General features: G+C 39.9%; 1 protein-coding gene and 1 non-coding gene across 2 annotated transcripts; both read left to right on the forward strand.

Moving 5' to 3' along the window:
- The first annotated feature begins 5,413 nt into the window (after positions 1–5,413).
- On the forward strand, positions 5,414–7,866 carry RPS20 (ribosomal protein S20). Its single transcript, XM_063450420.1, has 4 exons — positions 5,414–5,553; positions 6,215–6,314; positions 7,034–7,107; positions 7,638–7,866. Exons 1-4 carry the CDS (start codon positions 5,551–5,553, stop codon positions 7,818–7,820), a joined length of 360 nt encoding a protein of 119 aa, XP_063306490.1. The 5' UTR covers positions 5,414–5,550; the 3' UTR covers positions 7,821–7,866.
- LOC134609555 (small nucleolar RNA U54) lies at positions 6,891–6,957 on the forward strand. The gene has a single exon (XR_010090834.1). It is a non-coding gene; the product is annotated as a small nucleolar RNA U54 (small nucleolar RNA).
- Positions 7,867–15,586: the final 7,720 nt, after the last annotated feature.

Here is a 15,586-nt window from a genome sequence, read left to right on the forward strand (position 1 = left end):
AGTTGCTCTTTATATATATCCCTTTTTGCGTGATTATGTAAAGAGCTTATATCTCCCTCGCTACGATATCAGTAATGGGATTGATCTTTAAAGTGCCCTTCTAATCAATTTAAACATACAAATCCTTTTCTATACATAACATATTGTATTCACAGTACAATGCACTCTGGATATTGTAGATATCTATGTTTTGTGGAAAGAAAATCTCAAATAAAAGAAATGCATTCATTTTTTTTTTATTATTATTATTTGGGGAATGGTTTAGTAAAGAGCATGACCAAAGGTCTAACTAGGTTTTAAGCAGAGCAGAATCAAGCACATGAAAACATCCCCCTAAAGATATAAGCATACAATAAAAATAGGATCTGAACTGGAGAGAGCCATTTCGCTGGTGCCTCACCTACGCATCATTTTTATTATTTTACTTGTTGCTGTGTCTACCCTGGCTCTGATTTCTGTTTTCTCCACCATGTGATTTTTTATTTATTTTTTAACGCTACTTTTTTTCTCTTTTAAATTTTTTTTATATCTTCCATCATTTATTTTCATTCTTGCTTTTTTTTTTGTTCCTTTATTTCATCCTTCTTCATATTTTGTTTATCGTCCTTTCCCACTGAACATTTTCCTGACTTTCTTTCTACATTCTCAGCTATTAAAACCTGATGCTGGGATGTATACTGATATCACTATAAATAAACAGTTGAACAGCCATGATCAAGTTAAAGATCAATGGTTTCCAAGATGGTCTCATGGACCCCCAGGAATTTATCTTGCTGATGTATAAAATGTCAGAGGTTTGGCCAATTCCTATATCCTGAATCAATTATGGTGTTTAATGGAACACTCCAAGCCATCATAAACAGCCCACCATAGTGATCATGGTGCCTGGAGTACCCTGCTACCCTTCCAAGATAAATCTATTTGTAAATGGTTTGACATCATACCTGGGTATCTGCCAGTACCCCAGGTACACACCCTGTAAGGGTGTCAGGGCACTCCAGGTTCTACGGTGCTTGGAGAGTTCCTTTACGGATAGTGTTAGAAAACACTTACCTAAATTTTGTAAAATTACATCAGCTATGCTGCTGTTATGTACTGGTTCATGGGAAATTGCAGTCATTGCTATCATTTTGCAGTCATTACGGTCATTTTCTGGTGTTGAAAACTGAGAGTTTTGTTGTGATTTTGAACTAATTTGCAGCTAGAATGCTTGGGGAAAATGCTTTAAGGTTAAATGTACATTTTGCAAGTGTTTGTTTCATGTGATGTCACAGGGTCATGGTTCATCTAGAGTAGAAAAACAAGTAGGGCTGAAGCTCAAACAGACTGCCTAAAAATACAACCCCCTTCACTATCTCAATGGAATGTTTTGAAAGACTCAGATAACATTCTTAAATTTGCCTGTATTCCATAAAAGACGTATTGTTTGCTGCCAACCAAGAAATATATTCATTCAAGAAAAAGAGAATATTCGGTTTGTGTCGCTAAAAAGTAACATATGTAAAAGTGGGGATTCAAAGCTTAAGGTTTTTGTTTTAAAAGATTTATTATAAAAAAATTCAATTTATAAATCTGTGTGTAAAAATCTGAAAAACAAAATAGCTCAGCAGATAAGATATTTGAACCTCTTGCTCTTTTATTTTCCGTTTATCCTATAGTTTAATAGAATAGCTATACTGCTGTCAACACAAAGTGTTTACGTGTTTTTTGATGTCTTCAGAAGCTGCCCCTGTAATCCAATATGGGGAGAAAATATAGTATAGTAAGCGAAACAGGAGATACAATAAAATATACTATATTAAGCTAGTTATTCTAAATGAAGAAAATTATTTTTGTTCTGATGTTTTATCCTGTTGTTGGAAATAACTGTGTGAATGTTTGTAAAACAAATCTGCTGCAGCTGAGTACACCTTCAGGTTCCTACACGCTTACATGCCATCCCATGGTCTGTTAGTGATCATCACTGCTGCTTCACGCTACTTCACGCCATGCGTATGCAGTACTGATACTGCAGGCTTGCTCAGTGACACAGGCAAAAGTGTTGAATTTCACCTGAAAGACTGTAGTGATGTCTGGGTAATTTCAGCCATGTTGTCTGAGTAATATAGAGGGCTCCTATTTGGGACTGAAAATCTAGGCCAGGTTTATATATTCCCTAGGTGGACTCTGGACAGCTGAAAGACTCCCTGTTGCATTCATGTTTGGTCTTCAATGCTCCCACTTCTGCTTACTAGCTACCTGTTTTATTCTCTAGACCAGGGTAGCCAACTTTTTGAACTCCAGATATTGTGGACATCTCACATGACACTCTTAGGGCCATAATGCTGTCAAAGCATCAGGGGAGATGTAGTCCAGAACTTATAGAGTGTCAGTAGCTTGCCTACCCCTCCTTTAGACTGTACTGACCAGCTGCATTGACCTTGAGACCAGATTCCGTAGATGTGTTAACTTGGATAGCCACATTTTCTCTTCTTCCTGAAGCCGGTACAAGCTTGATCCCTTTACCTCCATCCTTTCTCCACTCCTGGCCACGTCTGGTAATATGCAGGAGTGTGTGCATCCAGTGGCGTACATATAGGGGTCGCAGCTGTGACCATGCCCGTCACTCCAGGGGCCCGGCCGCCCTGCGGACCCCTGCGACTGTGTGCGCCGCCGGTCCCCCTCTGGTGACATCACAGCTGGGAGGAAATGACTGCTCCGGTCACTCCTCCCAGCTATCAGTGAGCTGTGCGGGAGGAAGAGAGGAGGGAGTCAGAGTGGGGGGGAGGGGGGGCATGGATCACTTTCGCACCAGGGCCCCATGGATTGTGTGTACGCCACTGTGTACATCCCAGTCCCTGGTTTCTAAGATATTCCAGCACATGGACACTAGCCCTGATCCTTTTATAATCAATGCTTATTTTAGTATTTTAAAAAGAGGCTAAGATACATTTCTAGATCCAGACCATATGTAAATCTATTCATTAGGCTATAGTGTTTCAAGTTCATGGACACAAAAACATTTCACTTAATCTTTCAGAATGATCAATATCTAAGTCCACTCCTTAATTTAGTTACCTCATGTATTGCTGTAATTTTTATATGACAGGTAATATATCATGTTTCTTAAAAGGTCAGGAGTGTGAGGCTAAGAATCACTTGAATCGTAAAAGTTTCTGTGTAGTCTCTTCCCAAATATAGTTTCTGAGAGTGCGGGGGCGCTGTAATCCCTGTGCAGTTACAGCTGAGGCATCACTAAACAGTGCATGAGGGAGTAGAGCAAGAAAACCATGAAGATGACAGCACTCACACTAGACCCCAGGGAAAGACCCCAGGCACCTTTCTTTGCAGCATCATTTCTGAAGACCCACTCTTGGTATCCTTGTCACCAGTGGGGTACCTCAGGGATCTGTACTTGGACCCATTCTCTTTAATATTTTATTAGTGATATTGCAGAAGGTCTTGATGGTAAGGTATGTCTTTTTGCTGATGATGCTAAGATATGTAACAGGGTTGATGTTCCAGGAGGGATAAGCCAAATGGCAAATGATTTAGGTAAACTCGAAAAATGGTCAGAGTTGTGGCAACTGACATTTAATGTGGGTAAGTGCAAGATAATGCATCTTGGACGTAAAAACCCAAGGGCAGAGTACAGAATATTTGATAGAGTCCTAACCTCAACGTCTGAGGAGAGGGATTTAGGGGTGATTATTTCTGATGACTTAAAGGTAGGCAGACAATGTAATAGAGCAGCAGGAAATGCTAGCAGAATGCTTGGTTGTATAGGGAGAGGTATTAGCAGTAGAAAGAGGGAAGTGCTCATACCATTGTACAGAATGCTGGTGAGACCTAACTTGGAATATTGTACGCAGTACTGGAGACCGTATCTTCAGAAGGATATTGATACCTTAGAGAGAGTTCAGAGAAGGGCAACTAAACTGGTTTATGGATTGCAGGATAAAACTTACCAGGAAAGGTTAAAGGATCTTAATATGTATAGCTTGGAGGAAAGACGAGACATGGGGGGATATGATAGAAACATTTAAATACATAAAGGGAATCAACACAGTAAAGGAGGAGACTATATTTAAAAGAAAATAAACTACCACAACAAGTAGACATAGTCTTAAATTAGAGGGACAAAGGTTTAAAAATAATATCAGAAAGTATTACTATACCGAGAGGGTAGTGGATGCATGGAATAGCCTTCCAGCTGAAGTGGTAGAGGTTAACACAGTAAAGGAGTTTAAGCATGCGTGGGATAGGCATAAGGCTATCCTAACTATAAGATAAGGCCAGAGACTAATGAAAGTATTTAGAAAATTGGGCAGACTAGATGGGCCGAATGGTTCTTATCTGCCGTCACATTCTATGTTTCTATGTTTCCTGTGTATATACCTCTGGGGCCGTGGAGCTTGGGGAGACGCCAACTATCCTGAGGGTCAAACAGTGTGAACTCCAGGTAGACAACTTGAAGAAGGCATTGGACAACCTATAAGTGTCCACAGGCGTTTACCATTTGAGTCATATGAGATCTATGGCTCTTGACTTGTGAGTGATACTCATGTTTATATATCAGATTTAATCTGTTTCAACAATATTGCACCATTGTTTTGTATTTTTATTATTCACAGATTCATACTGAAACAAAACCCATTTTAGGAGCTCCACCTTATGTATGTATATGGTTTATATTTTGTAGAAGTGGTTTAGGGGATACCACTAACGGTGTTTAGAGCTTTTTACCACTATTTATTTCCTCCATATTGTGCACTAATTTGTTGAGCAAGATTTATTATGTGACAGTAAGAGGATCGGTTGCTGTAAGGAGTCTCTCAGTGCTGGAACAAAATGTATTTATTTTTATTTTTTTAAAGGAGAGAGGAGATGATTTTAATTCACAGGTCACATAATTTACAAACTCTCACACTCTCTCTCTCTCTCTTTTTGTTTTTTTATCAGAGTGTTCCTTTAATGAATCATCCTGATACTGCACTGTGCCTGAATCTCTGAGATTTGGGATTAGTAGTTTATGAAAACAATTTGCAGGGCGCCCTCTAGTGTTCCATTCTGGAACCAGATGGCTGCAATCATTACTATAGAAATTACGTTTTCCGCCAGGAGGCGGAGCCTTACGAATGGTAAATGTCACCACGCCCCATTTTTACCAGATTCCGACTCAGACGACAACAAGCGGTGCCCTCTATTGGTGATGACGTATTAACCTAACCTACGGACTACATTTCCCTACTCGTGCTGCCGACATTCCAGCTGCCCGAGCACCACGGGAAATGTAGTTTAAAACAGCTATAGCGATCATGATATTCCGTAAGCGAGGCCCGCAGTAAAGATGGCCGTTAGTGTTTATCCGCCGACATGACGTAGTAACTGTTTCCGGTGGGCGGGCCCAGCCTTTTATATAAATACTCCCGCGCTGCCTTTCCCTCTTTCTCTTCGAGTCTTTCCAGCGCGGGAGTGAGACGCTACGTGGCTCTGCCTGACTCACCGCTGTTCGCTCGGCACCTGCTCTGCTCCGTCGGACGAATAAGTCGGTCAGGGAGTTGATCAGCCATGGTACGTGCTCCTGTCTGGCCGCCGCTATCAGCCCTCTTCTCCCGGGCCTTCCTGGCCCCCAGCCTAGCACTCCGGGCCTACCCGCTGCTAGTCCACTGCCCGGCCGGGCCCATGCTGTGATAGTGACATGCAGCACATGGGATCTCCCAATGTCCACACTGGCTTCCTGATCAACAGGTGATGCCAGGCTCCTATCCATTAACTGTGAATAAACCCCATTATATAATGAATTCTCAGTATAAAGTGCCCATGAGGCTTCCTGCATACTGGGCTTGCTTTCATACTTAAAGGGAACTAGTGGATAATTTAAAGCCTGCCACTTCCCTTGTCAAATTTTTCTAGTGATGGAACCAGTTTTGTGACTGTATTTATATATTATTGTGTGTGTGTGTGTGTATGTATGTGTATATATATATATATAATTTTTTTTTTAATGAAATGCGTGGATAAACACTTGAAGATGCTATCGAGTAACTTGTTTCTGTAACCTGGAAACGGCTTAAGTCTTGCTTAAACACGTCTTGTTCTGTAGCTAGACTTGGGATAAAATATCACTAGATGTTGCAGGATTTCACTGGCTGATTTGATTCAAAGACCCACTGTACTTGGTCTGATTTTAGTTTGGTGGTTTCTTTGTTTAACTGTCTTTCTTTCCCAATAGGCATTTAAAGATGCAGGAAAAGCCCCTGTTGAACAGGAAGTAGCTATACATCGTATCAGAATCACACTCACAAGTCGCAATGTGAAATCATTAGAAAAAGGTATGTTTACTTAAATTACTTTACTCTGTGAAAGGGCATCTTAACAGATGCACTCCTTTGTAGTGGGCTATGTTGCCAGGGGAAACCTAGTGTCATTCCATAGTAAAAGGAGCCAAATGATTTGCCCATAACCTGGGTCCCCAAGCACCTTCAGTTTAGCCTATGTTTGTGATCTACCCAATATGCAAGCCCATACTTTACAATAGTGATGTTGGTTTCAATGGAATTTGGGAGAATCAGCTGACTTCCTAATAAACTGAATACAAATTTTAATATCCATCATGAAAGCACTTTAATTGTAGCAGAAATGTAGCCTATGAGAAAATGCTCAAAGGGTCCATGTAAATGTCAGTTCACAAATTTTGGATGATTACCCTGGGACAGCAGTTGATGTAGCCTGTCCCTGGTACTACTATAAGGACTATATTGGTCATGGTGCCTAGACTGCTCCTTTAATTGAGATTTTCACCATAAAGTTTATGGTTCCACTATACTGTAATTAAAATCTTAACTCCATAAAGTTGTAGCAATTGTGCTATGATCAATGGAATTGTATAATAAAGCATGCATTTAAGTTGGCAATGAGGATGACTTTTCTATAATGATTTAAAGTGATTGACTTATACGCTATTCTGAGCTGACTTAAAATGCATTTTGCTTAGGTACTTGGTAAAAATGCTTTTGTTTGCCATGTACTAATGCACAGCTCTACTTTCCAGTGTGTGCTGACTTGATCCGTGGAGCCAAGGAGAAGAACCTGAAAGTAAAAGGACCCGTGCGCATGCCCACTAAGGTAATGGAACCATAACAATTGCAGTCCTAGATCTCAAAATAGTCCAGATGGGTACAAGACACAAGTCTAAAACAAATTCTCATACTGGAACAGTAGGTTAAGAGGGCCTGCCTAAACAATTAAATTTTTCACTGCTATTCTATGTGTATATCAAGCCTTTACCTCACCTCCCTTATTTGAGCTCTCCCTAAATTCCTTATGTTTTTATGATTTTAAGGGTGTGTAAGCATTATTGCCCAACTGGGAATTATACATTAAAATGTTATACAGTCAAGTAATCATTTAAACTGCCATTTTGTGTTTAACGACTTGTTATTTTATTGGCATTTATATAGAATCAACTTATTCTGCAGCACTTTACAAGATTATAAAGAGAGCACATTGGGTCTGAGGACCCTTTCAAACAAGCTTGCAAACTAGATGAAGTGGGACAGAAAGAATGACAACCAGTGTTTTGAATATTTTTTTTGGTAAAATTATTTTAAGACTTGTGTTCAGTTCTCAATATTGCTTGCATTTTTTGTTTTTAGACTCTGCGCATCACTACAAGAAAAACACCCTGTGGTGAAGGATCCAAGACATGGGATCGGTTCCAGATGCGCATCCACAAGCGTCTAATTGACCTGCATAGTCCTTCTGAGATTGTGAAGCAGATCACTTCCATCAGCATTGAACCTGGTGTAGAAGTTGAAGTGACTATTGCTGATGCTTAAATACAACTCTTCCTGTTAAATAAAATTTACAAGAACTACAAATTGACTTGTCTAGTGTAATTTCTGTCATGGTTTTTATGTAGTCTTTGCATCTTTCCTAATATGTATTTAAGCCCTTAAGGACACATGACTGAAATATTCCATCATGATTCCCTTTTATTCCAGAAGTTGTGTCCTTAAGGGGTCAAAACACTTTTGTTTGCAAAATACCAAGCCAGTTTAGCGCTAAATTTAGTTTATATCTAGTGACCTGGAGTCTCAGTAAATATGTGCCTATACATAAGGTCTTTATGGGGAAACTAGTTTTTCTGGCACTAACTTCCCCTTCCTTCATCAAGCCCCCAATTTGCAGAAGAGGTTAAAAACTGGTGCTGGACCCAGATAAGTGACAAAGTCCCTCTGTGCTGGCTCAGGTATGCACTCTCCTTCCTGTGGACATCAGTTATCAATCAGCCACTGCATTCAATGCTTTCCCAAGGGGTTTTTGGTGATTCTGGACATGGCATGAGGATGTCAGGCAACCAGAAGTTCTGGTAGACCACTGCTTGAGATGGAGTTATCCCTAGCAGGTAATTATTGCAGTTTCTTAAACTGCAATAATTACCTGCTCAGGATTAGAGTACCTGGGACACTGCACCCAGACCACTTCCATGAGCTGAAGTGGTCTGGGAGTCTAGTGCCCCTTTAATACAAGACTAGAATGTTCAGTTAATCTGCAATAAAGTACAAGTATATTGCAAGATATTAGTAAGGTTCTTGTTGGCCTTAACAAATGAGTTGATGTATGTTTTAATGTGCAGTGTAATTGAAAATGACGTATGGCTTACTCCTGTCTCCTAAATGGTGCACATGTCTGGCTGCCCAGAGCCGAACAGGTACTGCCTAGCAAACAGAGTGGTGATTGCAGATGGTGAAGGCCAATCCTTAATTTACACATTGCAGCACTTGGAGGAAGTGATCCCAGATCACTATATCCCAGCACAGCTGAACAAAATGCCCCACTGGAGTAGAGCAACCTGCAGCAGCTATTGCAGCTCCTGCCCTTCATCTCATCCCTGAGACCCAGGGAAGTTACACTCTGATAAAGAGCTGCAGAATAAGCCTCCCACGTATGCAAATAAAAATGGTCCCTACACAACACTACTGATTATCTTCATGCACAAACACTCATACACAATGTGACATATCCACACACCATTCCACAAGCTTACCCATACACAGCCCACGTTCATAGGTATTGTACACAATACCATAAACTACTTGTGAATATATTCTATACAATATAACAGCCCACATAGGCACAAATTCAATGCTACAAAGCAATTGCAGCACACACAAATAGCACAGGCAGAATATGACAAAATAAACACGTCAATTAAAAAAAAATAGTACCAGCACGCCAAGGGACTTAAAAACCTCCATGTGGCACAGTACTAAAAGGTTGCTTACCTCTGATCTAGTCTAGAAGTATCCTGGCATCCTTGTGTGGACTCCTGCTTGTTTTCATTTACATCTCCCTATCTTAAGTATTCCATTTAATGAAGCTTCTGTAGGCCTGAGCAGCCATATTGGGACAGTCTTCTATCTGGCCAAGACTGTTTAACCTAACTTGCCTGCTGCAGATTTACACAGCCATAGCAGCAAGCATATTATACAGCAAGGTTGGAACAGTCCGTAGGATATATAGAGAATGTACTATAGCTTCATCTCAGAAGTGAAAATGTGCTATCACCAAGAGTGTACCTCACTCAACATAAAATATACAAACAACCAATTAGCTAATACAGCTTTAAAAAGCAATACGAGCTACAAAAAGTGGGATAGCACATACAATATAGAGGATGCAAAGTGGAAAATACAACCTGTATAACAGGACGTGGTCTTTAGCAAATCTAAAGCATAATAAATGGTATATAGTGAAGTATGTATAGAAAGGAATAATAACATCCAGGAGGTAGAGAACTTAAAAGTATTGATGGTCAGCGCTTATCTCCCCTTAGGGCTATCTGTATGCAGAAACGAGATTCTCCTCAAGTCTGAGGTCCTCAAATGGATAAAAATAAAAGATATACATAGAATAGTACTGTTAAAAAATTATAAATTTATTGCACTGATTGCACTTACATTCAGGTCGCAATCAGCAAGCATATCTCCACTCACAAGTGGACCAAGATGATAAATGGGTCTATGCAGAAGATGGAACAAAAGCTGATCACAACACACTAAGTGCTAAAAATAATAATACAATCATAAAATAAGAGAAGAAAAAATCTTTCTAAATACTCAATCCAACGCGTTTCGTCAGTATTGACTTCTTCAGGGATGTGAGTACAGTCCAAAATCTTTTCTTTATATATCTTCAAATGTAGATGTTCCTCATTAATCAAATTCTCCCGCACTACTGAATACTTCCGGGATGTGACGTCAGGTATCTTTCATTGGTCGCATCCATACAGACATAATATGACCTGCAGCCGTCTGTGCGACTTCCGCGTTCCAGAATGGAATGCATAACGGAACTTCCGCATGGCGCACATTACAGCGTTCCACAATGGAATGCATATCAGAACAAAGATCAAAACAACAATTAAGACGAGAGTGGGTGAAAGGGAACAAGCCACTCTCATCTTTTGGACACGTGTCCATAAATATCATCATACAAAATATAAAAAACAGAAATAAATACAGAAAAAGAGTATATAAGCGGATGCACCAGACATCTAGACAATAAGTATAAAAAAATATATATGTATATGAAAAATATATATATATAAATACACATTAAATGAAATTAATACAAAAAAATTCTTCTTTATTTATTTTTTTTGTATTAATTTGATTTCATTTCATTTAATGTGTATTTATTATATATATTTTTTATTATATATTTTTTTATTTTTCTGTTCTCTATATATACTTTTTTATATATAGTTTTTCTTATATACAGCTTTTATATATATATATATATTTTTTTTATATTTTTCATATACATATATTTTTTTTCATACTTATTGTCTAGATATCTGCATCCGCTTATATACTATTTTTCTGTATTTATTTCTGGTTTTTATATTTAGTATGATGATATTTATGGACACATATGTCCAAAAGATGAGAGTGGGTTGTTCCCTTTCACCCACTCTCGTCTTAATTGTTGTTTTGATCTTTTTTCCGATACAACCTGTATAACCACTAAGGGGGGAAGGGGGCACTAAGGATCACTGGGCGAGGAGGGGGGACACTAAGGAACACTGGGGGAAGAGGGGGCAGTAAGGACCACTGGGGAAGAGGGGGAGGGGGGGTAAGGACCACTGAGGGAGGATGGGGGAAGGTCCACTAGGGGTTTGCCAGAGGGAGGACAACTAAGGGGGAAGAGGGGAAGGACCACCAAAGGGGGGGGGGAGGGAGGACCACTGAGGGAGGGAGGACCACTAAGAGGGGGAGGGGGGAGTGAGAAGACCACCAAGGGGGGACTGCAGAGGGACAGGGGGCCAAGGGAGAACACTAAGGGACAGGAGGGAAGGGGAAATCACTAATTGACAGGAGGGGAGAGCACTATGACATTTAAAAAATAAAGAGCTGCTCCCCTCTCAGTCCCTATCCTACCCCACAAACCCTCTCTTTTACACTTACACAATTTATCCCCCCCCCCACACACACAGAAACATACAATGCATCCTTACACACAGACACACCCGAAACACACAATGCATCCCTTACGCTCACACAAACACTCATTCTCTTACACACAGAAACAAAATGCATCTCTTACACACTCAATGCACCCCTTACAGACACACACTGCATTCAATTACATACACAGAAACACACCTTGCATCCCTTACACACACCCAGAAACATACAATGCATTCCTTACATGCAAACACACACTGCATCCACTATACACACACTACATCCCTTACACAAATTGGTATCCCTATACACTACATTCTATAAGAACACACACATTACATCCTCTACAATAACACATAAAACATCCCCTACACACATACACTCCACTACCTGTGAGAGAACTCATGGGCTGGCCATGTAGGTGGATTTATGTGTGGGCATTGTAGGCATACTCACGGTCAAGCCCTGGGGGCCCAGACCTTGAGCTGTGTAAGGGCTGCTTCTTGTTCTACACCAGACCTGTGGAGCCAGACTGAGCTCATCATCAGCCTATTGTCCTCATCTGGTGGTAAGTAGGCAATCCAATATATTATTAGTGGCACTAATCTCTAATTTACCTCACATTAAATGGATACTATAGTTACCAGAAGCACTACAGCTTAATGTAGTGGTTCTGGTGTCTATAGCCTGTGCCTGTAGGCCTTTTAATGTAAACACACTGTCTTTTCAGATAAAAGACACTTTGTGCAGACTGACGTTGGCCCATATGGCAGAGCATATGAGCGGGGCATTGTGATGTCACATGGAGGGCAGGACATATGAGGGGGGGGGGGGGGGGCGGCAAAAATTTTTTTGCCTAGGGCGGCAAAAATCCTTGCACCGGCCCTGGTGCTATCCCACTTTTTTTTTTTTTTTTAGCTCGTATTGCTTTTTTAAGCTGTATTAGCTGATTGGTTGTAGTCCGTAGGATATGACCTAACATGCCTTCTCAGACAGTCACCAGATAAAGTGAACTGTGCTCAATACTCTTTTAAATGTGTTTCATTAAAGTGAATTATGAATCTAGGTCTCTTGTAGGTTTTTTTTTTTTAACTTTACAATCGAGTATCTCTCCACTTCCAGGTAGAAGGAAAAGTGTTTACAAAAATTAAAAATCAGCTCTTTAATAGGTCCCTCCATATTTGCAACACCTCTTACAGGTTCCATGATATCTAGAATGCAGGAGAAGAGTGAATCTAAAAGGTTACAATTTAGTGTACTGCTAGAGCCTCAAACCATAGACTTTCTTCATCTGCAACAAAATAGCAGTCAGGACATATCCAAAACATACCATATTGGTAGCAGATGTTTGCTTCATGCTTGTTAGCTAGTATATTTTAATGAGGCAGTTTTACTTCATGGGATATGTACTTAAAAGACCACTATAGACACCCAGACCACTTCAGCTCAATTATAAATGTTTGTTTTTGCCTGTATCTGATATTGGCTTATTAAACCAGGTTAAGTGACTATTGTGGCTTTTTTTGTGTGCATTCTCTTTCTTGTTAGAACCCTGTAGCTGAAAACATAGCTTAAGAGACCGCCACTAAAGGCGCCTCCAGCGTCAAAAAAGATCCCCATAGGAAAGCTTTGAGTAATTTCCTATGGGCGGGTTTGAATGCACGTGCGCCTCTGGCCGCACCTGCGCATTTGGCTCCACTCAGGAGATGACGAAGATGGAGGAGGAGAAGTCGCCAGCACCGAGCGAGCCCGGCGCTGGATTAAGGTAAGCAAATAGATGATTAATTAACCATTTATTCGTCACGTGCCTAGGACTCTATAGCGTTAGGAATACATCTTTGTATTCCTAACGCTATAGTGTTCCTTTAATGGTGACCGGAAGCAATTACCTATTTACTTGTGTGTTTTTATTTTTGTATGTGAAACATACCTGGTCTGCATTTGTGCTCTATGGGTGCAAGGCATCTAAGTTGAACAGAATCTCATAAAACATGCAATGGTTCTAGATCATATATGCTATGTGTATCTATTTAGTATTGGCAGTCCCTATTTTCTATTCTAATGTCATTTTCTTGTAGCCCCATATTGTTAGTGTGCCTGTGTATACCAGATCTCCACTGCAATAATATTCACTGTAATGTGTCTTTAAACTTCAACAAATGAGTATAGAAATTTCACCCCTAACATAAAAGGCTCCCATTTGTCTATTTCGGGGGGTGTCAAAATCGTAGATCCACATATTGTAGAACTACAACTCCCATGATGCTTTGTATGCGTTTAGAATGGCAAGCCATCATGGGAGCTGTAGTTTTAAAACATCTGGGGATCTGCATTTGGGGCACCCCTGGTCTATTTGAACTGTTGGAAGATATGTCAGAAGCTAGATGGTTCGCTTAATACGCTTACAAAGAGGTTTTTGGCATTGGTTTTTCTACCAGTCCCCATAAATGCACAGGGCACAATGAATGGTTCAGTTCATCATCTTAAAATCTTTTCAGAAAAAGCTAATGGGACGTTAACCAGCTTCTCTCCATCTTGTGTAGTGGTAACAAGTTCTAAACCGTGGACAGGGTGATTAATTCGGAATAAATATGTGCTATAATGTGGCCTTGGTTCTAGAAGGTAAGAAGGACCTCTGTCACAAGAGACACCTTCGTGTTACTCAATGTTAGCAAACTTCCACATATGGAATTCTTTGATTAAGTTAGCCTTTAGCTATCAGCACATTTCCGTTTACTTTAATGTATGTTTTATTGCACTGTCTAGTGGTCACTAGTGGCTCGTTGAAGGCTGGGCAATGTTGCATAGACCCATCTCCTGCACCGATTACTCGGATCTGGCTACTTAGTGTGGGCGTGGCGTACTTTATCCAATTATATCTCGGGGTAGAGCTCTGGAATCCTGGAGAGCCAATGAAAACACAAGTAGGGGAGAATTCAGCCCCGCGGGTTATATGAGCAGCTGCCCGCTGATTGCTGGTTACTTTGTATCAGATCCAGCGTATAGAGAGAGCGTTCTGCATTGGAAGCAAATTCTTGTTCTTTACTGGCGTCTTACTTTATCCAAACTTGGCAGCAGCATAGTGTGACAGTAAGTGATATTTAGCATTATCTCTAAATGCTTGGCAATTCACATCCAACTTATTAAACCTGGGTGTGTCTGATTACCAATATGGTTTGAATTTTCTTTTTAACTTTCTCTTTTCTGTTCTGTACTTTTATTTCCAAACTGTATTAACTAAATAGTGGAGATAAAATTTAAATGGTATGATGATTTTAACTTCAAATGGCAAAGTGAATTTTAATAAAATATTGGTATTAAATTTTTATGTTGAATTCCAGTAAATAACCCTGTGTAAATCACAGTGACATTGCAATGTGTGTGTGAGAAACAGAATAAAAGACTACCACAAACTTCATCAGACAGTTGAGATTAAAATAACTTTTCAATTGGCTGAAAAAGCCAATTCGTTATATCAGCCCAACATATATTCCTTTATAGTGTCTGGTCTTTACTGTGACTGCCCCTGTGTGTATCATCACTCAGATCTGCCCCTCTTCATAATAGCCATTTCAAACCTTGAGCTCACATGGAAATCAATTTATAAACCAGCATATATTCTGTAATTCCCAATTAGTCAATGGAAACTGTTCATGGATATATTTTAATACCGAAGTTACGGAAAATAAAAGGAGTATAGTTTGCCCAAGTGAATTAAATCCCATAATATCTCCACGTGAGGTGGTTTGTCCAGGTGAATTGGATGTTATGCATCTATATTGCCCTCCCAGGGGACGCCACGATACCCTCCTTAGTTTAAAGATGCTGCATGTGCTGTAACCCTATCCGTACTAGTATGAACACTCATCACTACTACTTAAATATTGGATCACATGTTTGCAATGAAAACCGATTGATGGCTGTGGCTTCTGCATTATTCTCGGTAGGCTTGCTAGTGTTCCAGGAATCTTTGGAAATGACTTTAAGTGTAGATCATTTATTTGAAAGGAAGAAAGAACGACTCTTGGTCATTGGGTTCTGACTGAGCAGTGACAGATTAATATATTTAAAGGGGCACTGTCTGTTTTTTTTTTTGTGTGTTTTTTTTTTTTATCCCTCCCAATATCGGTTAA

This window comes from Pelobates fuscus, chromosome 4 (assembly GCF_036172605.1).
Source record: "Pelobates fuscus isolate aPelFus1 chromosome 4, aPelFus1.pri, whole genome shotgun sequence".
In the NCBI taxonomy this organism is placed as follows: Eukaryota; Metazoa; Chordata; class Amphibia; order Anura; family Pelobatidae; genus Pelobates; species Pelobates fuscus.